Raw genomic sequence first — 25469 nt, forward strand, 5'->3', positions numbered from 1 at the left:
CTTTTTGTACAGGCCACTGATATCATTAGGTGGGTGACTGTAGTTGCAGAATAAGCTTAAATGATCTTTATCTTACGTCTTTTGGAAAACTTCAGGGTTAGTTGAGCAGTCCTCGTACTGACTCAATTTTATACATTTTATTAACCTCCAGAGCTTGTGTGGAAAAAGAAAAATACTTAAAGATTTTTTTTCTTCTTAGTGTCATGGTTTTAACCCCAGCTGGCAACTAAACACCACCCAGCCACTCGCTCACTCCCCGTCGGTGGGATGGGGGAGAGAATCAAAGGAGTAAAAGTAAGAAAACTTCTGGGTTGAGATACAGACAGTTTAATAAGTAAAGCAAAAGCCATGCACACAAGCAAGCAGCACAAGGAATGCATTCACCACTTCCCATGGGCAGGCAGATGTTCAGTCATCTCCAGGAAAGGAGGGCTCCATCACGCATAACAGTTACTTGGGAAGACAAACACCGTCACTCCAAACATCTCCCACTTCCTTCTTCTTCCCTCAGCTTTATAGGCTAAGCATGACGTCATATGGTATGAAATATCCCTTTGGTCAGTTGGAGTCAGCTGTCCCAGTTGTGTCCCCTCCCAACTTCTTGTGCACCCCCAGCCTACTCACTGGTGAGAAGCAGAAAAGGCCTTGGCTCTGTGTGAGCACTGCTCAGCAGGAATGAAAACATCTCTGCATTATCAACACTGTTTCCAGCACAAATTCAAAATATAGCCCCATACCAGCTACTGCGAAGAAAATGAACTCTATTCCAGTCAAAACCAGCACACTCAGGCTGATTGATTTTAGACAAGATTCTGTGCCTATCTTCGCTTCTTGTTTGAAATATTTTTTTTGTGCACCTTTTTTATTTTTGTGCTATTGCCAACAATCCTAAAAGCTTTATATATAGGTAAAAGCCCAGTATTAATATTACTAAGAACAATAAAAGTTTATATGTATATCAAGATCTATAGCCAAACTGATCAGCTTCTAAATAGTAAAGCCAAAAAATTTTCTAAATGACTGACACAATGTACTGTGGCCGTGCCCACTTTTCTTATACGTTAATTACTAGTTTTTCATTTGAAAACATATTTCAAACTACATTTCCAAGGTAGAGTAGCTCACTGAAAAACTTCTGTACATGCTAGTTGAGACATAAATGGGAACTTGCTACCATAGCTAGCAAGCCATAAGGTAAATAACCAGTGACATAAATATCAAATTATACTAACTAAACATCTGAAAGAGAGGAGAAAAAAAAGTTATTATGGGGTCCTATTTATAAGTGATGCACTTGAATACTAGTCAGTATATTTATCAGAAAGAGTCCCAGGCAGAGTCAGGGTTTTACTGGAGACCATTCTAGAAGTGAGGTTGGCAGCCAGTGTTCACTGATGCTCGGGGCCTTTTGTACCTGGGTTTATATTTTGGTTTTTGTCTTTTCTAGGTTTGTATTTGGTCAATTGTTTGGGGCCAAAAAAAAGGTGTATATTTTATTTCTTCATATCCATATTCTAATCAGTCATGGGATTCAAAAATATGGAAGTTGTGAAAGTTAAGCAAGCTTTGACTCAACAGAAACTGGTTCTTGCAGGTGACTTCAACTACTCAGCAGCTCACATGTTATCCATGAAGTTCTGGGAATGCATAGAGGACTGCTTCCTCATACAACTGTTAAATGTGCCAACCAGAAATGCGGCACTGCTGGACTTACTCCTCACAAACCCAGAAAACCTGCTTTGTAATATCTTGGTTAGTGTGTTGGGTTTATGTGGTAGGGTTTTGGTAGCAGGGGAGGGGCTACAGGGATAGCCCCTGTGAGGAGTTGCTAGGAGTTTCCCCTGCTCCAAAACTGGTTGGACTTGTCTCTGGCCAGGTCCGACTCGCCTCTGGCCAAGGCTGAGCCAACCATCACCTCTGTGAATAAACATGTTTAAGAAGGGAACAAAGAAACCCCCACCATGCAGGACCTGCAGGGAAGAGAGGGGGGAGGCGAGAGACATCGGTCCCGGCCTCCCACGTGGGTGGCTTCCTGCGCTGGACTGCTGTCACTCGGCTGGAGATGGCCACGGCTGCGTGTCTGGAAGAGCTCTGAAGTGCCCTGCTCCCGGGGCACCCACCGGGTGGAGTTCATTCTTGCCAGGACTGCCGAGGTTTGTCAGACCGGTTGAGCCTGGCACAGCTGCAGCAGAAAGAGGACTGAGATCTGAAAGAAATGGCTATGCAGACACCAAGGTCAGTGAAGATGGAGTGAGAGGAGATGTGCCAGAGCTGAGATTCCCCTGCAGCCTGTGGTGAGATGGCAGGCTGCCCTCCTGTAGCCCATGGAGATTAACGATGGAGCAGAGATCCACCAGCAGCCCATGGAGAACCCCACACCAGATCAGAGACGCCTGCACCAGAAGGAGTTCTTAGAGGACTCTCTCTGTGGGAAAGGACCCCACACTGCTGAAGACTGACGGTGGAGCAGAGATGCATCTGCAGTCCATGGGAAGGGACTCCACGCCAGAGCAGGTGACTGTTCCCTAAGAAGCCATGACTCTGTGGGGAAGAAGCCCACTCTGGAGCAATCTGATAGATAAGGACTGGATTCTGTGGGAAGGGCTCGCATCAGAGAAGTGTGTGGAGAACTGTCTTCTGTGGAAAGGGACTCCACATTGGAGCAAGGGAAGAGTGTGAAGAGTCCTCTCCCTTAAGGAAGGAGTGGCAGAAACAGCCTGTGACAAACTAACCGGCAACCCCCATTCTCTGTCTCCCTGTGCCACTGAGGGGAGGAGGTAAAGCTGGGAAGAAGGGATTGGTGGGCTAAACCACAACAGTTAGTGATGGCCTTGTCTGCAGTGATCACAATATTGTGGAGTCTGAGATTGTGCTCAGCCAGTTAGTACTAAGACAAAGGGTTTAGATTTCAGAAGAGCAAACTTCAGCTCACTCAGGGCTCAGTTGGGAGAGATTCCATGGGAAGCTTCCATGGAGGATAAAGGAGCTAGCACGTGCATGCTGGGAATTTTTCAAGATCACTATTCTGGAAGCACAAAAACAGTTCATCTTCTTTAAAGGTAAGGGAAGTAGATGGACAAAGAGACCCCCTTTGCTTAACTGCAAGCTTCTGAGTCTGCTCAAAACCAAAAGAGAAGCATATCAGAGTCGGAAAAGCAGACAAATACCCATTGAGAACTACAAGAGCATTGCCAGGGTGTGAAGAGATGCAGTTAGAAAAGCAAAAGCTCAGCTGAAATTGGAATTGGCCAGAGATGTCAAAAACTATAAGAAAGGATTCTTCAGGTACGTAAACAACAAGCAGAAACAAAAAGGAAAACGTTGGTCCACTGTTAAACAGGAGAGGTGAATTAATCACCAACAGTGTTGAAAAGGCAGAGGCTCTCAACATTTTCTTCACCTCTGTCTTTACCAGCACTGTTGGACCCCAGGATTTGGGAACAAAAATCCAGGTTGATGCAAACACAGACCCACTGTCAGTGAAGGAAGAGTTGGTATGTGAACTGTTACAGGAGCTCGACCCCTAAAATCCATGGGTCCTGAAAATATCCTCCCAAGGGTGTTAAGAGAGCTGGCTGACGTCATTGTGAGGCCACTCTCCATAATCTCTGAGAAGCTGTGGAGACTGGGGGACGTCTCAGAAGACTGGAAGAAGGCTAATGTCACCTCCATCTACAAGAAGGACTGAAAGGAGGATCCAGAAAATTATAGGCCCATCAGTCTTACTTCAGTCCCTGGGAAAGTTATGCAATGAATACAACTCGGGGCTACCACAAGTGAAATGAAGCGGGTGACTGGGAGAAGCCAGAGCAGATTCACTAAAGGCAAATTGTGCTTGACAAACCTGATTGCCTTCTGTGACAAAGTAACCTGCGCAGTGCTCAGTTGATGTGGGGTGAATGGTGGACATTGTCTACCTGGATTTCTCCAAGGCTTTTGATATGGTTTCCCACAGGCTCCTCCTAGAGAAACTGATGCATTATGGTCTAGACAAGTGGTCTGTGTGGTGGGTGAGGAACTGGCTGACAAGCTGCACCCAGAGAATGGTGGTAAATAGCTCCTTTCAAACTGGCAACCTGTCACAAGTGGGGTCCCCCAGGGATTTATGTTGGGCCCAACGCTGTTTAATATCTTCATAAGTGATCTGGATGATGGGATCAGGCGTACTCTGATGAAGTGCGTTGATGATATCAAACTGAGTGGGGAAGTGGACACTTTGGAAGGGAGAGCCATCCTACAGGAAGACCTGGATAAGCTGGAAGAGTGGGCTAACAGGAACCTTATGAAGTTCAACAAGGACAAATCTAAGGCCTTGCACCTGGGAAAATATAATACAGGAGTGCAGCACAGGTTGGGATTTACTGGGCTGGGAAGCAGCTCTGTGTAAAGGGACCTGGGGGTCTTGGTGGACAACAAGCTCAATATGAGTGAACAGTGTGCTGCTGCAGCAAAATCCAACAGGGTGCTGGGTTGCATCAACAAAGGCATCACCAGCAGAGATAAAGAAGTCATTAACCCACTCTACTTAGCACTTGGCAGGCCACATCTGGAATATTGTGTTCGGTTTTGGTCCCTGCTATACAAAACGGTGTGGACAGGCTGGAGAGAGTCCAGAGAAGGGCCACAAAGATGATCAAAGGACTGAGAAGCCTGCTGTATAAGAAAGGGCTGGATTTGTTCAGCCTCGAGAAAAGAAGGCTTAGGGGACACCTTATCACCATATTCCAGTATTTAAAGGGTGGCTACAAAGAAGATAGAGGCTCCCTTTTTACAAGGAGTCACATGGGAAACATGAGCGGTAATCAGTACAAGCTACACCTGGGGAGATTCCAACTGGACACAAGAAGAAAATTTTTCACAATTAGAACAATCAGCTATTGGAATAATCTTCCCAGGGAAGTGGTGGATTCTCCAACATCGGACACTTTTAAGATTTGACTGAACAAGGTGCTGGGCCATCTTGTCTAGACCGTGCTTTTGCCAAGAAAAGTTGGACCAGATGATCCTTGAGGTCCCTTCCAACCTGGTATTCCATGATTCTATGATTCTATGAAAACATATGTTTAACAGATAACATTCATCAGAGAGAGATTTTCAAAATGTTGGAGGATATGTTATAATGATGAAATCAGGAGCAGAACTTATTGAGATGTAATGGTACAAAATCCAAACATTGTGTGGCAGTTAGGCTCTACTTAATGCAACCTATGACCTACAAATTTAGAAAAAGAAATGAGATTTCATTTCTAGCATACATGCTAAATTCAATTACATTTAACAAGCATGCTGACAGAGTACTTTTCATTTCCTTATTCACAGAGAGACAGTGTGTCTAACCAGTTTAATTGTTCAACATGAAGCAATGATGGGTACCAAACTGAAAAAAAATCAACCATCCAATTCTTCAGGAACATTTAAAATATATGCTTCAGTTGATAACATTTTGTGTACAGTAGAATAATTTTGAATGCTTTTGACTTGTTTGTTACTTGTAAAAAAATATTTATCTGAAAAATAAGACAGATTATTTTAATAAATGATATATAACTAACAAATGCTGTTAAAACTATACAAAATCACGATCACAATGTATAACTGGAGTAAAATAGTTATTTTACATTCAAATAGCTGTATTTTGTATTTAGATCCAAATTTGTAAACTAGGTATTTAGTGTTACACACGTTATACTAATGTTATTGTTTAAAATAGTAGATGCCTTATCTTAGATTCTGTTTGTAGACCTATTTACACCTCCATTAATTACAGTAAAAGACATGCATATATTCATGAAGTGAATTTGACCTTAGTAGAACTAGGAAACACCTCTTCCTTAGTCATTTACTGCATCTTACTGAACCAAAGGAGAGTCATCTTTTTGTTATTTATAGACATCCCTAAAGACTATGGTGTTGCCATTTCCTTGTTCACATGGGCTGTGACGAATCAGGTCTAATGGCAATATTACAAATGAAACAGCTCCAGGGAATGATCTCCAGCACTGAAGGCTCATGATATCAAATGGTGGGATCTGTCCCACACTGCTCATTGAGGTCAGGATCTGAAGGTCAAAAAAGTTCTTTTGCCCCTTACTCTATTGCTCCTATTCTTCTTCCTGAAACCAAACTGAGTACTATATGCTGGTAATTTTAAGATCCAAATAACACTTCTTTCCTGCTAGGTCAATAAATCTTGAGTGTATATTGGACTTTTAATGCCACTTTATAAGTAATTCTTCAGGGTCTATATTATAATTCCAAACATTACAACTATATTTTGCTAGGTGCTTTAAGACGGTAACATGATTTTCTTGTTGTTTTTTCAGAAAATAATAAATTAATTACTCAATCTTTGGGAAAAGCTCTTTGTCTTTTTGTAATTAAATAGAATTGGCCAGAACTTCAGCTCATATAAATGCTTTTTACTCCAAAGAAGTTATCTTATGCTTATTGTAGTTTAACTTTATGAAAAAAAATAATCTAAAAGTTTCTCCTAATATTTTCAAAGATCTATTTGGTTCAAAAGATGGAAACAAAATGTGCATTGCTCAAGATAACAGCTCTGAGGGACAGATAAGCATGTTGATTACAGAATCTGCTCTTCAACTTATAGTTCTACACCCTTGGTGATACAGTTCAAAAGCAATCTGTTTTTGCCAACAGAAGTGCACTAAAATGCAACAGTTCGATACACAGCCATCTTTACTTAATTTCAAGCTTTTTAATTGAATGTCAGTCAATTACACAGTTATAATCCATATCTTATTACAAAGTACTATACACATGCATTTTAAATAGCACATTTTTGTAACTTAAACTATTTTCCTTTTTAAAAACCATTGCAACTAAGCAATCAATTGTGATTATGGTAATAGCCACAAAACATTTATTACTTAATGTGATTATTTAATTGTAAATTAACTCCCCCTCCCATCTTATTTTCTATTAAACCAACATTTCCCAACATTAAATACTTTTCTAGGGTAAAGTATTTCTCACCTTCTCATCTAAATAAATTTTTTTAATGTTACCTATTATTGGATTTGAGTCTTTCCCAAAAACTAATTAGACTCACAATAGTTTAGCAATCTCAGTTACTCTTAACCTCACCTTTTCCACCTTGATCCATGTCCTATTTTCTTCTTCTTAGCTGCTCTGTACAGTGACTATGAGGATACTAATTTGAAGTGAGTTTTTAGCTTTGTTCTGAAAGCTGAGAGAATTGTCGTCAATCTAAAATCCTCCGACAGGGAATCTGAAATCTTTTGTTCTGTTTTTTGAATTAGCCTATATTCTGCTCTCATGAGCTTTGTTTTTCAGATTGATAGATTCATGATTAATACAAAAGAAAGAAACTGAGGATGACAGTCTCTTCACAGAGAAATACACTCTACAGTACATGGGGTAAACATTTCTTACAGGACTTTCACATTTAGGATAGAGATCTTATCTTTGGCCTGGCAATTTTAAAGGATACCAATAATCAGGGTTTGTTGTACTTATAATGAAGTAATATAAATTTCAGTAATTCATTCAGGCAGTTTTCAATGAAAAAGCCAGGGCCTAATCATAATACAGCAGGCTAGAGTATAGGTTTAACTTCAGTCTCAGTTGGAAAAAGTCCTATTTCAAAATTTTTAACTATACAGGCATTCCATGACTGAATGTCAAGTGATCCAAATGGGCTGCTTTGATGGTCTAGTTATCTTGAGAATCCCTCAGTATAAGGTGATAGGTTGGAAGATGATAGCTTCAGCAAAATACAACAGAATATTCTCTTCTCCTGATGTCGTTTTCTATCTTGATGGAATCTGAATTCGTACAACCGCTCTATCCTAAGAGCTGATCCCTGTAAGACACTGGAAAAGATGAAAGCTGAGAATGCTACATGCATTAGAGATAAACAAACACCATGATGGAACTATTGACATCAGGGATTATGGACTCTCACAGTTTTTCTCCAATGAAAATATTCTTGCCAATAGATGTGTTTATATTGATGATGTTTATCGAAAGAATTTTTGAAAAAGTCCTCAGAACAGCAGAATTAAAAGGAAGAAAAAAAAATATAGAGACCTTACATGCATTCCTTAGATTTTCCTTTTATTCATGGACTATTGAAGGAATGGAGGATTATGGTTGTCTTAGAAAATCAAATACAAAATTCTATTGCTGTCTTTTACTATTGAATAGGCATTATGAAGCATTAAGGAATTGATGTCCATATCACATTTTTAATCTGCTTCATGGAATATTTGAGATGTGTATACAACATCTCACTATTTGTTTGTAGTAGTCAATTTAAACTATTTCAGGAAACATATGCATTATATATTAAATACTTAAAGTTCCAGCTGAATAAACACTCAAGTTTCCCATCAACTTCAAAGGTCTACAAATAAACTTTGTGCACAATTTGAAGTGAAAAATGTGTATTACATACATTTGACCTTTTTCATTTAAAATGGTATTCTGCCTTATCTAAATTACACGTTTTGGATCTTTCTGTATTAAATAACTGTAGGTGGAGGGATGAAGATCTTCATACATGATATTTCTCCACAAAATATTTTTATATGGACACTCAGGTTATAGTATCAACATTTATTGTACTAAGTTCATGTATCATGAACCCAGAAACATTTCAGAATATATGGCTAGTAAAGCTGTTGTGAATGCCCATTAAGACATTTGGAGGAGGGGTTAAATATGATATCTAGATGTTCTAGGGGAGAAATACAGAGTTTAATATCAAGGTGTGCATAATTAATTTTTTTGAGATAAAATCCAATTACATTCTTAAAGATTTATTTTTTAGTTGTCGTGTTTTATCAACTATAGCTAAAATGTAGTCTTAAGTTGTTAAACAAAAACCTTAAGCTGCTAAATGAAAGTACATTCACTTGCTGCAAGTACTCATTTAGAAACAAACCAGCATGAATTAAAATCATATAAGTAAGAAACAGTTGTCTGACATAGGAAACTGTTAAAATGAAGTTGTGGTGGATGTTGCTGCTGATGCTGAAGTCAAAAGAATATTTTTTTTTCCTAGTAAATGAAATGTAATTTCCTTCAAAATAAACTGTATACCCTAATCCTTCTGAAAGTCAATGAGCAGATCCTAGACATATACTCCCAGAGAGAATGATTGTATTCTGCTTTACATTAATATAAAAACAGTTTCACAACATGAAGAAAAAGTTAATTCACACTCCTATTAACACTTCACTCATGAAAATCAAATCATAGCATTTGATCTTGCTCTCACTGAACTCAGTGAATTTAATAGAACGACAACCTCATCACAGCTAAGTCCAGCACTGGCCCTGCTGCTCTAATTAGACTTTAGCAATATTAGTTTCTCTTTTCCCCTCATCTTTTTACTTCATTTCCCTTGACTGGAGTGCAATTTCATCAAAATGTGGTAGACTAATCATTAACTGGCAGAAGCATATAGACTGAAACTTTAAATTGACAATTGCAACAGTAGAATACCAGAAATTTATAGAAGCATAACCGTTTCTTCTGCTGGGTGTGTGATAATTGTTTTTCTGCTCATTTACATCCAAAAGTAATTAAACTCTACACCAAAACTATGTACTGTAGTGTTGGTGCTAAGTCTGCTGTTTAGAGGTTATGCAGAAATTCCATGAAAACATCACGGTGGGAACTGTCATTCATTTGCATTGTCACTTCCTAAAAATTTGCAGAAACATACCCTTGAAAGAATTAGGTCACACAAAATGTGGCCTAAGGGCTTCTCCTTTCTGTTTTGCCCAGTAGAGTTCTGCAGCTGATGCAATAATAACTGTTCTACATCAATAATTTTTTGAGTTTATGTTTCCTGAAAAATTTATTTGGCTTTTGGAAATAAACCATCTTTATCATTCAGTGGGAAAATTTCCTTTTCTTTCCTTTCCTTTCCAGGTCTGGTTTCTCAGTACAAATGCAGTGGTCTTACAGAGCACATAAAGGTGTATAATAAATGTTGGCAACTGTAATGATCTCCTGAATCTTCTTCAGACAGCTGTAGTTAAAGTGGTGCATTAAAAATGCATGTTTCAGTAATGTAAGAAAATTATTATGGAAAATTTTGCGTTCTCTGGATATTGCAACTTACATATAAATAAATACAACTTCAAAGCTGAGAAATTTTCTTTCTCATGCCATTTCTTACCGAAGTCTCACAGTGTTTCATGGTCACATGTGCCTTTTCCTGTTAGAGGGGTAATGGATAGCTGTTGTTTTCTTGTACATTTAGTACTGTGAAAAAAAGTTATGAACTTTTTGTATTGAAAGTAAGCTAATTAATCACTGTAGTAGGCAGAGAAAAGCAAACTCCCTCTCTCATTTAGTTTTCTGAAATTAATTGATTTACATGGTGAGGCATGAATATAGCTGAGAGGAGTACTAGGCCCTTCATTTCTTAATACTTTGTACGTGATTGCCTTGCTTGCTTGCTTCTTTAGCTAGGAAATGCTTTGATATAAATAAACACTCTTTAGTCCTGATTTTGCAATCACTTACACACTTGCATGACAGTTTCTTGAATGAGACCTGTACCTGCTTATGATAACACAAATTTCATTTTATGTAGCATAAGATTTATCTTATTGAGAAATTTGCATTAATTCTGTTGAATTCCATTTTCTGAAGCTTCTGATACACATACTTAAATGTTCTCTTCTTTATTTCTCTTTATTTTCTCCTCATTTTTTTTCAGAGTGTTTTGAGGTTGTTTATTTTTGTTAATATCTTGCTTAAGCTTACAATATTACAGATGATGCTAACATCTAATTTATGTTTGTCTACTTTGCCTTATGGTCATGGCAGTTTTTCTTGAATATTTGGAAGGACCTCTTGTGAGTACAACACAGAAAGATCATCTTTATGTAATTGCAGTAGATTGTGCAGTACAGTGATATCTTTAACTGTTACTGGAATATAAATAAATAAAAAAGACAAGGAATAAGCTTGTATCACTTTTAGATCAGTTATTACATCTGTAAAAACATAAACAGCCATAAATAAATGAAGATAGATGCAGAGTAACCATCTGTTAGGATGTTAGTTCAAGTCAAAACACTTAAAACTTGGCACTGTAGATGTATTCATGTAAATCTGTATTTAGGCATTTAAGTACCTAGCCTTATGTACAGATGTTCTGATTTACTGCAGCTTTCATTTGGGAACGGGTAAGGGTTCAGGATCGGCCCACTCAGGTAGCTGCCGAAAATTGGATTCAGGTGCTAAACTACGAGTGTTTCTGAAAACATTGGCACGAGTTCATAGTGTAACAAAAAGTCTGTGTTAACAGCTTCTTCCTTGCCAAATCATAAGCAGAGAGGTCAAAAGAGCCTGTCTCCATGAGTAACTAACTTTATAATTAGGTGAACTCTCCCAGACCATGAAAGTTGTAATTTGAAACCACATAGGCTGAACGATGCTGGACTTGTTTTCTGCTTCCTAGGAGGGTGCTCCACCACTAGGTTTCCATACAGTAAGAATGGAGGCAGCCACTGTTGCCCTCACTCATGTTTTTGCCTGCCATCCTAAGAATGCAAGACTTAATGGAGTCACAAGGTTTTTCTGTTCTGCAAGTCTTTCCCCTTCCTCAGCTCCTGTAACTTTTAAATTCATTGTCCAAATTCAATCTAAGTGGAAAAGTGGCAGAGTTTCTGAAAAAATAAGCATCTGGTAGAGGGGAGAGATTCAAATTTATGCCCGTGGTGAGAGAAATGTTGGTAGAGTATGCAATACATAGAACTCAGAACTGGCCTTAGCTTATACTGTCTTTTAGCTGGTAGAACTTGTGGGAAACTTGAGTTATTGTCGTAAAGAGATGTAGCGCAAAACCAACACACATCCATGGGATGCAGGTATCATTACTGTCTCACAGCAAAAGTTGCTTTTAAAGAAAGCATTCGATCTCACCCAGAAGGAACGGCAATAGAGATCTACCCTCATTAAAACTTCTGAGTTTTTTTAGAGGTGGATGCAAACATTTGAGTCTCAGAAAAAAGCAAGATTTTAGACACTGTTCTGCTCACTGTTCTCCTCTGGCTACCTCCGTGAGACTCACTCATCAGCCTTTCACTCGCTTGGGCACTGTTCTTGAGAAAGTAACTCCTACTTTATGCTGTGAGGTGAGTCTAGTGCAGCCCTACTAATTCTCCTGCAGAGCCCACGTGACAAATATTAAGCATTGCAATTTCTAACTTGGTCCGAAATTTCAATTTTGACTGTAAGAGATTTATACCATGATGTCGTCTCCTGGCCTGTGTCTCTAATTCTGCCTGGATGTTTTCATAGTTGTCTTTCATGGACGTGTGAAGTTCAAGTCAGTCTATTACCTGAAAATTGTAAGTGCTATTATTGCTCTTCTCCTATAAAATCAAGTTCTTATCTTATTGTATCATTTCCTCTTCCTAGCTAGAATCATAACCCCTGTCTAAGCCAATCTGAGCTGCTGGATATGGATATATTAAAATACTGAGGACATGTAAATAAATTGATATTAGCCTGACTTCTTCCATGACTTCTGAGGATTCAGTGACAGTGGTTATATCTCTGCCAGATAACTATCAGCAGTTTCAGGAGCTGTCGAGGCAGATGGCTGAAGCACTAGATCTGATAACAAGCATGCCTAAAATGACTTATTGACTCTTCAGCGTTTTTTTATATTAAGGAAAGATACAGCATATGCCTCTCTAAAATGAGGATAATACCAAACTAGCAAGAGATCTCTGGATGACTCTATTTTTTATCCATATAATTGAAAAGAAGAAAGACAATAGAAGAGGAGAGGTCTCAAGCACTGGGAGGCTGTTGGTACCTCTCCTCTCATGGACTAAAACCAGCTTCAGTTCACCTCCTCCATCTTAAAAAGTCAATACTTAAGCTGATAGCACACAATCCTGTAGGAGCCCTCTGCTAACATTAATAAGGTTGACATTCCCTTCTAATAATTTCCCAAAGTAAACCTGTAAGTAGGTGAGATTCTTACTCAGAACCATAAAGCAAAGATACTGAATCCTAGCTACAGACGTGCAGATAAGCCTATCTAGCTTTTCATCTTGTTTTGCTACGAAATGACAGTGCAAACTCAATAGACTCAGATGTAACATATTGATTGGCATCCAGCGTGATATTTTAAATTACACTATGGAATAACTATGCTAATCCATAATGTATACATTCATATAAATTAGAACTCTTATGGAGCATACTTAAGAAAATTAATTAGCCAAATGAATATCCTTGGCTTTTGTTCCTCCATTTTTCAGCCTCTGTTTTTCTTTGTCTTCTACTCCTCTCATGTCCACATTCTTGTTCCTGGGACAAGAATTGTCTATTTTACTTATCAGTCAAGTGCCCAATAAACCTTGGCTTTCGTAGGACAAGTAATTCAGGAAGACCTTGCCAGATATCACCATTCATTAACGAAATTTCCTGGTGACTCATGACGAATTTCATTCACATGCACTTATGGAGACTAGGCGATGTTATTCTTTTGCCTTAAATTAACATCCCATAGTTTCCTTCAAAAGTCATCATTCCACACTAGCTGCTTTTGTCCAAAAAATGCTCAGTAATATTTTTCTGAAGTACAGTTTTTGGTTACTCTTGAGGTAGTGCTTCCATGAGTACCAATTCAGCACTGCAGCTGCAAAGATGGATCAGAGACCTGTAAACTCACTGCAGTCATTAGCATTAAACAGTGTAGGAGGTGAAACAGCCAGCTGTCGCCTGCTGGAGAGAGGCGATAAAGGAATTTTGTGAGGTGTTACTTCTCCCTTTCCTCTGGAGGCTGACCCTAGCCACTGAGCAATAAGCATTCCCGGAAAACTGCAAGAGAATATTACTCTTGAAATAGGTCCTGCTTAGGTATTAGTCATGCTGTCTTCCTCGTTACCTTTTCAATGTATCCTAAATTTATAAAAAAAAAAAAAAAACCCTCCTTACTTTCCTTCACAGGAACAGTGTATTTCACTGTTATTAATGTAAAGCTAGTTATAATATGTGCATGTACTCTCAGATCATCCAAGTGTGAGAAAGCATATTTAACTTGCCAGGGAAGAATTTTCTTGACAGCTTTTTCCTTTTGTTGTTCATTATAATACATGAAAATGCAAACTTACAAATATTCGAACACACTGTGCTCTGCCGTGCTATTTAACTGTTTTCTTGGCTGATACTTAGAAAGCCCTGGGCTAGCCTGACTTGACCAAGAGCATTCAGCCATATCACTTACTCCTCTTGGCTCTTCCTCCCTGTCCTGACACGCATATGTGTGTGTGTATATGAGCTGTTTTCCTTCTGAAGCTGAACAGTTGTAGGCTTGTCAGGCACCAGGGCTGGAAGAGCTGTAAGATGAGTGAATGACGAATAAAAAATTAAGATTGCAACCACAAAATGTAACATGCTTTAGCTTTGTGTTGGAGAATGTAAGTGGTCATATTTGCCTCATAATGTCAGGATAGGCTGGAGAATAATGAATTACAAAATTGCTGATCTTATGCCTTAAGGCTCTGGCACAGCAACACGTCAGGATAGGAAACATTCAAAAGACCACTGAAAGGGAAGTGAACTTACGGTAACTAGTGCACTGCCATCCACCTATAGATACATGATATTTGCAGCTGTTTAGGACAAGCAAATACAAATTGACCAGAGAAGCAAGGATTCTTTTTCAAGTTTTACTGTTGTTCAGGTTCACTTCTTTTGTAATGAAGTGAAAGGGTGTTAAGAAAAGTGTTACAAACTGAACTAGAAGTGCTGCATTGTTAGCAGTTGGATGTTTTCGACGTGAAGGCATCTGTACAAATATCATAAAGGTATTACCAGTGTTAACCGGGGTTCAATTTACCCTGCTGAGCATGTCATGTATCCTATCTGCACACAGAAAAGCCATTTTTACTTCTGTGTCCCAGAACAGACAAGTTTAAAGGTCTTTTCCAGCAAATGTGTCAAAACAAGCATGACCTTAAGAGATCATGTGCTTATGGATAATTGCAATTCTTTAGATGTAAGCAATATAAGAAATAGCAACATTTTTTTCCTATACTCATACATGCTAACAGTAAAATTGTATCATGGACACTGTAAATCAGAAAAATATGCTCTTAATTCTTTCTCCTATAGCTAGGATCTATGGTTGTTTTTTCTTTTTTCAGAAAAATCCTATCTAGAATGTGAAAAAAGATTCTGCATTAACAATTTTTACTGGAACAATGCCATTTTCTTAAACTGATGAACAAGAGTAATAAAGCGTAATAAAAGAAATATATATATTTATATATTAAAAATAGTTTTCTCTTAAAATTTTGTGAAATATATGAATAATAGTTTTATCTCCAAAATACTGCTATTTCCCATCCTAGAGTTTTTATACACACCTGTTGCATGCAATTACTTCTTTATTATGAATAGTTGTATTTAGGCATCACTAAAATGCTTGTGTTTTAATAGCTTAACACTGAAATGCCTTTGTGAAAAAGTTAGAAGCATATTTTTAAAATCACAATCTAGAGTCTCTGATACCTATAGTGGTATAGTAAGTAATTATTTTATATTGGATAGTAAAGGAAGTAACCTTATAAAAGTTGCATAAGTGGCGAAACAAAAGGTTTTGCTGTGCATGCAAAAGTGTGTCAGTCTGCTAAATCTCAGTAGGTGGTCTTATTACTGGGTCAAGTTACTGGAAAAACACGTGTAAATATCTTCTGTCTTTGTACATACCCACTGATGTTATCAATAGCATTTTTTACTGTTAACTGCCATTGCGGTTCAGTTTCTTTCTATTTTTTTCAAATTCAGAGAAGTGATTCTTCTCAGACTAATGAAAATAGCAGACAATTTAGGAGCTCACATTATCAGCATGCTCCACTATTTGAGTCCCTGCAATCCTGATAGCAAGCTAGATAAATAAGCAGTCATACTGGAGATGGCTGACTTTTAGTAACCATTGAAATGGGTTATGCAGTTTCACGACATGCCACCAACGGGTCTCCCTTTCACTGATTTATCTCAGGAGAAATACATGTTCAGAAAAATATATAGTTCCTCAGTTCATTTAATATCAGTAAAAAGTGCTAAAGGGTTCTCTAAAGAAAGATATTTAAATGCCAATATTTAAAATAACAATTTAAAAATTAGCTTAGGTCAAAGTGAGATTTGGGGAACTCAGCAACTTATACTGGAGAGCTCTCATATCCCCATTCCTCAAATTGCTCTTCCTTCAGCTTGCTACTTAATAATTTAAAATCACAGAAAAAGATGCAAAGATTAAGTATTTGAGATGACCATCTGCTGAATGTTCTTTTTGTTCAGCTATGGTCTTGTGCTAGTGGTACTATGTCCTCACTAAACCGTGTGCCACGGAATACAGGAGTGCCTTCTTTGCATATCAACATACGGGCTCTTCAAGCATCACTTCAGAAGACTGAACTGATATACAAGAAGAGTATGTTTTTATAACCTGAGATACTGGCTTTTTTGCACGTAACTTTATTTCCCAAGGCATTCCAGCTTTCCTTATGAAACTGGCTTTGATGTGAGAAGATCTCAGGCATTCAGCACGTTGGGCTAGATGATGCTGGACCTCTTGATTTCTTCATACGTGGGAGCCTTTTGAATAACAGGTCAAGCAACAAAAGCTGTATGTGTAATTGAGACAAGAAGAAGGATGAGTTTCTTCCAGTTAGAGTCACTAATGAAATAGTTGTTATTCACTTATATTTCTTCACACTTAAAGCAGGGAAAATGTTGAAAAAGGTGAATATGAGACAGTTTGTGAGAGCTTCCTAAATCTTTAACAACAACAAAAAAAATCAGTCTGAATGTGGTGTATGTGCAGTCCCTATATCGTTTTCAAAAGGCTTCAATTTCTACAATTCAAAAGCTGTGAATCTGCAGAAACACCACACCTAGGGGACAAAATTTTATTTTTTTTTAAATGTTTTACATACTTATGAATAAAGTCTACACGTTATAATACATTTTAGTTTTATAAAAATTATTTTTTTTTCTGTTTCCATGAAAAGCTGTTATAAATTCAAATGTACGTTTTTCTTAATGTAAAATGAATAGCTGTTAACTAGCTTTGGGTAAGTATTTATTTTTATGTGCTTCCTGTTCTTCATAAAAAGAATGCAAATTCATATCTTGGGAAGGTAATTTTTTTTTCATCTACCATATGCATTGATCCAACTGGAAAAACACAGAAAGGAACGATAATAAGATTACTTAATTTACTTTAAAAAAATACATATTAACAAAATTGAAAGAGACACCAGAAGGGCATATCCTGACTCTTATAGTACAGACATCTGGGAGAGCAGGGTGTTCCTTTCTGTCTGGCTTGAGGATAAAATAGTATATTCCAGTGTCAGTGCTAGCTGTCCTTTAACTGCATAAATTCTGTCCTTGTCCCATATCAATGAAAGAAATCTTGTCAAATCCACACAGTCATTCATAGCTTTCATCTCCTTGTCCCTTCTTGAATCACTGCTAAAACACCCTGTTGACTTCAGGTTCTTCCTTATTTCACTTATTTACAGAAGAGAAAAACTAGAAAACTGGCAATTTCAGGCATATCCAGCAACCTGTAGGCATATCTAGCAACCTGCTCCCATTATTTTCGATAGGATATTTTTACGGTATTGACTTATTTTTTTATATGGTTGCATTTCAATGATAATGAAGGACTCGCCCTTCTGTCACAAAGTTATGAAATCAGTCATTGAATTCATGCAGTTGTCAATGAAATTTTTGATAGACAAGCTATACCAAATAGAGTCCTTAAATGGTAATGATTTTGAACAGTGAATTTAGACACAACAAATTCCATTAGTACGCGACAGATGTACAAACACATCAACAGTTATTAACGCAAAGTAATGAATTACTGAGCTTTTTGTTTATAAAGAAAAGCCTAAGGCTTCCCCTGAAAAGCATGTTGGTTACATAAATAAAAATCTTCCTGGGGGTGGGAAAGGAGTATAAGTATTAATGAACTCGATGTTAAAAATTGGCTGGTGCAGGATTATGTTTTATATTGAAATCAGGGATCTTTAAAGCATTTTGGGACTTTCAGCTTTGTCACTTTGAATTACTTTATAAAATAAATCATATTTATTCCACATACACACAAAAAAATTGTTTTTCCATGGTTTTAATTCCTTTTGCATTAATTGTACTATATTTGGATGAGAAATTATTGTGACAAGCAAATGTATTTCACATCAGTCCAGCAAAGCTATGCAAATTTTGCACACACAAACATGATTTCCAGCTAAAAAACAGTATTTTTAGTAAAGTATTTAGTAAATACTTTGTACTAGCACATATATATATCCAAAACAATTGGAAGAACATCAGATTCACATAAGTGGTGCAACTCTTGTTGCACTTTAAGCACGATTTGTGACCTAATGTATTATTTCGCAACAGTAAACAGTGCACCAAGGCCACAGAGATCTGACTCTGGTTTCTGTTCCCCTGTTGAGTATGCTATTTATCTAAGAATATTTAATACTAGTTTGTTGGGTATTGATCAGTAGCACAAACACAGGCAAACTTCAAAGCCTAAATTCAGCAGAGAAGTCTAGGTGCTTATAGAGGAAAAATATCCAATAATATTCTCTTATTTTTTACCTCATTGCTCAAATATGTTTACGAATATAATTGGTTACAAAATCTGTGATTTCTTTTTCATTTTTGTATTTCTATTTAAAAAAAAGAAGTTCTGGGCTTAGAACGGATTACATCTGATGTTGCTAACATTTCCTGGAAATGGAAAACTGTGATAACAGCTGCTGCCTTGGCTCATTTTCAGTTGCGTTTATTGGTCTGTTGGTTTCGTGGTTTTTTTTTTTTATACTGCAGCAGTTTACAAGTAGTTACATTTATCTGTAGTAGGTTTACATCATCAGTAAAACATTGTTAAGTCAGTCAAATGTTTCCTTTCCAATCAGAGCACTTCCTCCACTTATTAAATTGTTGACTTTCTGAATAGTATTTATAGTAACGGCACTTACATTTTAAAATAAATGCTAATTTATGAAATAACTAGACGCTAGTTGCATATGGAAGATAACTATAGAAAGAATTTATATTTTATGCTAAACCAAAATGCCTTCAATGATAATACAGAAAGTCTTGGAAGCATCTTATTTAGATAGATAATACATAGCTGGTTTATATCAAAAATATAAAATTCGTTTTTTTGTAAGGCCTATGATAAGCAGAAATGTCTCTATATTAGTATTCTTTTTAAATTCCAATCATAAATGCTTTCTTCTTGGATTGAAACATTCTTCTGCAATCTTTGCAGTACTGTGGCATTGTAAAGAGATAAACACTCGGAATTGGTGATGAAAAATAGAAGGAAGAGCCAAGTAAAGCAAAAGACAAGGAACTCTAAGTGTTGGTAATGTCAAAAAACAGGTCTGTGCATATTCAAAGGTTTGGCCTCCTTAAAGTGTATTACTGCTTTCTGCTTTAATATGTTGAAGTGCTTTGAAAGCTTCCTTAAATTTATTTAAACTATGTTTTCAAAGATTCGAGTCAGGGTGTTAATGAAATTTTAATAATTTTGCAGCGAAATCTGTGCCTTTCTCTTCAGTATATGATTAACTTTCCAAAAGCAATGTTATAGATGCAGTTTAGAATCTGTTACGATGCCAAGAGTTTAGATTTGTTTTGTATCAAAACAGATAATAATTTTCCCTATGAAGTTTGTAAGTTCAGCAAATCCTCTTTCATCAAATATGTTTTAATACTTGAGGAGTACCACCTTCCTTCGCCACATTTGAAATGGCTGGCAAAAAGCTCTGCCAGCTCAAGGAGACCTCTGCATCATTTCTCATTCTGGGCTTACTCTGTGCTGAGCAACTTCAGATATTTCACCCTGAGCAACCTGACCTGCCTTCGAAAATGGAGCTAACTTTTAGCAGGCCATTTGTACCAGATGGCTCCAGAGGTTCCTCCCAACATAAATTACTTTATGGGCTCTTCTTTCCAACACTCTTGCTTTGGGACCAGTTTATGTGGGGCCAGTTTGCACTTCTGCGTGCACATAATCTAGAAATGTCCTAAGAAATATGTACAACTGGTCTTCACATTGCTCTGAGCCTTCAGGAATGGAACACATGGTTTTCCGTCTGAGTTAGTAATGACCAGAAGTCATAACCTCCTGGTTGCTCTTCCTTCACCTGAGTGAAAAGAACTGGCAGTGTCCCTCTGTTTCTTAGCAGACAGGAGAGTTTTAGAGTCTTAGCCTGTGACTTTCACAAACTTTCAATTAAATGAACAGGGAGACCAAACTACCTCATCCTTCCTGGAGCTGACAATTCCAAAGCACAGTTCTGAGTCACAGTGAGAGGAGCTGTGCAAAGGAGCCCTCCTCTCTCCCACTGCACTGACTCATCAGGGGCTTTCATTCTCCACTCTAGTCACGAAGCCGACATCTTTTATGACAATTAAACTAATCCTAACAAGATAATTTCAAAAAATTAATTAAGCTCTGAACTAGACCTGAGTAGTGAACTTACGCGATGTGAACTCTGACACACATGCGTGTCAATCTACAGCTGAAATCGGCCTCCATTTATTTCTTGGTACTGATGCTGGCTCCTAGGAGGGACAAAGTCCTGACATTTTCCACAAAATATTTTAATGCTAGTTTGTACTTCTTAACTGTATATCGATCTGTGATAGGCTTTTCTACAGAAATACAATTCCGTACTGAGAAATATATCTGCACTTTACCATCCCATCACTGTTGGTTTTTTGAAGTAGAAATCTTATTCAGTTAAGTGGTTAGTGTGCTGGATTATTGCAATCATTTTAATTGCTGAAACTACCTGTTGGTTTGACTAGGGTGAACTGAGCAGCTTTAAAATTATTTTTTCCATAGTTATATTTCACCATAAATAGTACTTTTATCATCTACAATATAAAATCAGAAAGCATGATTTGTGACTGATCCCTTCCATGACCTGGAGCAAGTCACTTTACCTTTCAGTATCTCTGTTTCTCAAGATTCAAAAACGGAGGAATGATGCCTATCTTTCCAAGTACCTTTATTGATTTGTGTACAAAAAAAGTCCCGTTACACAAGAGCTCTCTCTTGTTAACTAGTAGTAGTTAAAAGATTTCTGCTAGGACCCACTTGTTCCAAGACAACAAGTTGAAATATGTGTGTGTTTATATGCTGTCAAACGTTCCTCAGTAAAAAATGAAGGAATGGCCTTTGAGTTACAATTAAATTGAAAATATTGTTTAAGCTGGGAACATGAGGCTTCATTCAGTCTCTTCAGAAATCTCTTTTAAGTATTATTCCTCCAACTCTAAGCATTCCTCAGATATTTAACATTTGGGGAAACTATAATATCTAAAGATCTATGCTACCCCTACAACAACAGGTGTATGAAAATTCTTGGTTTAATTTGTGCTTTCCATGAAGAGGAACCTTAGATAATTACAGAGAGGTACTTTGACATATTCGGGGATTAAAAATCCCTCTATTTGAGGCCTGGCCTGCGTCGAAGTGAAATCTAATAAACTGAAAGAATGTCTTGGGCACTTTCAGATGCTAACAATTGTTCAGAGATAAGAGTAGATCTGACTGAGCTTTAAGGGTTGGTTTACCGTTCTCGTCCACTTCAGGTCTTCAAAACTGCCTGATCAAGCTCGTAATGCACTGAGAGAAATTTGCTTGTCCTTCTTTAGTGTAATACAATTTTATATTTGTATCGTTACCCCAGTGAAATTTTAAAATGAAATGAGATGGAATACAAATAACACCAGAATTTCTTTAATATCCTGAATCACGAACAGAAGCATGTCTAGACTCAAATACAAACCACATTTTAAAGCAAAATTCAAATCCCCCTCCATTCCTTGCCAAATGCTGAGTTCAGTCCCTGAGGGTCTAAGCAGGGTTTCCTCGGTTGCAGCAGCTGGCATCGGCAGTGCTGACGGCGGGACAGGGAGTGCCATTCCTGGCTTGCTGTGCTGGGTGATGTCATCAGCTAGCACAGGTCTTGACAGGTGCAAAGCCTTCCACTTCACTTTTACGGACCATAAAACCCTTGATGCATGATTTAGGAGACTGGGAACTAACTTTTTGATGCAAAAAGGTAAACGAGATCTTTTCCTATTTGTAATCCTCGAGATCTATTAGTATTTCTTCAATGTGTTTCTTCTAAACACAGAAAGATCGTTTACTCTGGAAAGAGTTCTTAGTGAGTGCTAAATTTGCCAGACATTCCACTTCAAGACAAAGATATGACAAATGTGCTCCTAGCATTTTCGTGTTGATTTATTCTCCCTCACAAAGGACAACTTCATAAAGAGCTTGAGTCAGATCCATGTTCACACTTTACATATGCAACATTTTTGTGGCTGACAAAGTTGGCTTCTCATGCAAACTAACTTGGAAACAGAGTCAAACCAAAGAAGGGCATGCTGAGACCGCTATACTTCAGTAGCTATTTTTTTCCAACTAATCATCATCATCATTATGACTAGATACTTACCCTCAGGTGCATTGGGCAGATCATTCTGACTCATCTGTTTAGTGGATGTTGGCCTGTTGGGTTAATGATTATCTTTTTTTTTTCTGAAAGATTTGTTAATTCCTATAACTGCACAGGGTAGCTATTTCAGTATTTACCAGGTGACCTTAATGCTGACATAACCTTTCTGGTATTGTTGGCTGGAGCTTGTGTCATGACATTAATGTGAATTATGGCTGTCTTGAGGGTACAAACCTTCGTATAGCACAGATGGTCTGTAGGAAAAAAAAAAATTGTAATGACGGTCTGCACATCACACATTCAGTCTTCCCTTGCAGACTATTTCCTTTATCATTGTCTCATTCTCTTAGGCACCTTTTAATCAAGCATCTAAGGCATCATTTATTGTACAGACTATGCTGTATAATAAAGACTGTAACATGGGATTCTGGAAAATACATCTACTACCAGCATTATCATGGTGTCATGTTGGTCTCCTCCAAACTTGTTTAGCAATGTATCACCATTACTTCCAGAGAGCTTATTTTTTTACTGCTTCTTTGAAAGAACGATGAAAGCTGTGTAAGCTCATTAGCAGAGCATGTGTGTGGGCTTAAAATTACAGATAATAGACAAATGGTTGGAAAGTCAGTAATTCCTTTACATATTTGCCAAGACTTAGGTCAAGGTTCAGGGTTTCCTTCACTCAAACTGGTGAAATCAGAAATACCTTCAGGTGCTCTTGGGAGTGCTGACAGTGCACATGCAACACAGATGATGAGGCACAGTTGATCTCAGTTGTTTTCTGCAAGAGCAAACCATGTTTAGCCTAAATTGCACTCAGTTGTAATGTGCTTTTCTTTCTGCATTAGTATTTTGTATAAGCTAATCCTTTTATTTAATAACTCTTGGTGTTTTCTGTCCACTCTCATAATCATTATTTCTAACACTACAATACATTCATTGTAGTAAATTTTGATATCACAACCCTGGCTTCTCATGTTAGTGAAATAAATAGTTACTATAAAGGAAAGTATTTGTGTGCTTAAGAGTAATCATCACAAAAAAAAAAACTTCCTTCCCACTCAGAAGCCCAGTACTTGTATGTCACATCTGTATTTCTGTAAACATTTTACAAAAAGCAAAGTGACACAAATGTGTGTAAAGTGTTTGAAAAACTGATATACACATAATTAACTTGGAGAACAATCAGATGTTTTACAGGAAATTCAGGAAAAAGATTATTTTTATCCATGGTCCTCAGCTCTTTCTTCATGAGCATGGTTCTTCAGTTTTCGCTGGTAAAGTCACAAACTTTAAGTCCAGATCCTCGGACTTAGATCCAGGAGAGGATGTGAGGACAGGTATAGTTGTACATCTACACCCTGTCCGCCCGGGGACGTGGAGGCAGCAGCGGGAGCAAAATTTACCTTCGCCCTTGTGTGCACCATGTTTCTAATGTGAGAGGCAGGCATTACCTAAGAAGTTGGCTGTGCTGTCTTAAGAAATGTGTCCTTTGCTGTCTGGCTGAGAGTGTGGGTAAACAAGCAGCGTTATTTGAGACGTTAAACATATGACATGGGCACATTGTCACCAATGCCTGGAGTGAGACCACTGATTGTGTGTGGACAACCCCACAGTCGTGTGGCAGCTGCTCCACCTGGCCTCTACACCACACCTGATCTGAGCACGTCATGCTCCTACCAAACTATTTTTTTATATATGGCTTGGAATATACCCATATTAAGACAGTTTGCAGAATATTGCTTTAAAACCAAACTGAACGTATGTTCCTCGTTTAATTCTCTCAGCATCATTGCAGGTGAAGTTACTTCTCACTCTTTTATTTTTTGTTGTTACAGTTGTTCACATGTGTTTTTTTAAAGAATTATGCTGTGTGTATATGAATGTGTGTCACCCTTGCTACTCCATGTTAGAGCAGTAAATGTTGGTGATTCTGCACTAGTTTGTCCTTTTGACATCGACTTAATTTTACACATTTTCCAGGGAGCAGAAATTGGATGAGTGCCATGTTATTCTCCAAATGTCTCTTTCAGGCCACATGACATCCCCTCTATCAGAAGCAACATAGGTGTGTGAATATGATGTCTAACATGGAACAATCCCAAACCAATACTTATTCAAGATTTCAAACCATAAGAAGTCTAGCTTAAGTCACGTTTTGTAGATAAGCATTTATATATCTGGCAATAGAATTTTGTCCTAAATGAGCGATGCTAGAGATAAAGTAATGGTCTTAAGGGATTAACTGTGTTAAGAGAGAGTTCATCTTTATCCTATAAAAGAATGCGTTTTCTTTATTTTTATTAGAATTTTTGCTTAGATACTGAAATAATGCATACATAAACAAATTTTGGAGGCATACAAAGCTGGAGCCTGAGCAAAGCCTTAAAAAGGTGCCAAAACCATCCTGTTTTCATATTCAGATGTGTTTTGTGTCACAGAGCAATGTTGCTAATAGAGGCACGGTGACTGACCAGCAATTGCAATTTCCTATGTCACTATTTCAAAGCATAACAGTAAATTTAATATAATTCTTGGGTTTTTCTGTTTTATTAACCAGTTAATTCAGGCGATGGGATAGACTACAGCCAGCAGAAGCACGAAAATATTGGAGATCTGATTCGAGAGACACTGGAAGCCTTTGAACGCTGCGGTGGAGAAACTGCTTATATAAACATTAAATACATGAACCCTACTTATCAGTCGTGCATATTAAACTGAGTTGTATCAAATGGGATGATCCCATTTGTGCTCTAAAAAAACTGTGTCTGACTCTGTGTGGCATCTTGTTAGTCATGCTTTTTTTCTCTACAGCTGCTAAAATAGTGGCTTCTGGGGCATTAGAGTGTTAGCACTATTGTGAACAAGGCTTTCCAATACATAAATAGTGCCTGTTCCTTTGATTACAATGGTGTACTGTGCTTG

General features: G+C 37.6%; 1 protein-coding gene across 1 annotated transcript in view; it reads left to right on the forward strand.

The window, feature by feature from the left end:
- Positions 1–25265, forward strand: part of PACRG (parkin coregulated) — a 267926-nt gene extending 242661 nt beyond the window's left edge. Inside the window, exon 6 of the mRNA XM_086626857.1 lies at positions 25105–25265. Coding sequence (XP_086482983.1) covers positions 25105–25265 — 161 coding nt within the window. The remainder of the gene's footprint in view (positions 1–25104) is intronic.
- Positions 25266–25469: the final 204 nt, after the last annotated feature.

The sequence above is a fragment of the Tauraco erythrolophus genome, chromosome 2 (genome assembly GCF_009769465.1).
Source record: "Tauraco erythrolophus isolate bTauEry1 chromosome 2, bTauEry1.pri, whole genome shotgun sequence".
Taxonomy (NCBI): domain Eukaryota; kingdom Metazoa; phylum Chordata; class Aves; order Musophagiformes; family Musophagidae; genus Tauraco; species Tauraco erythrolophus.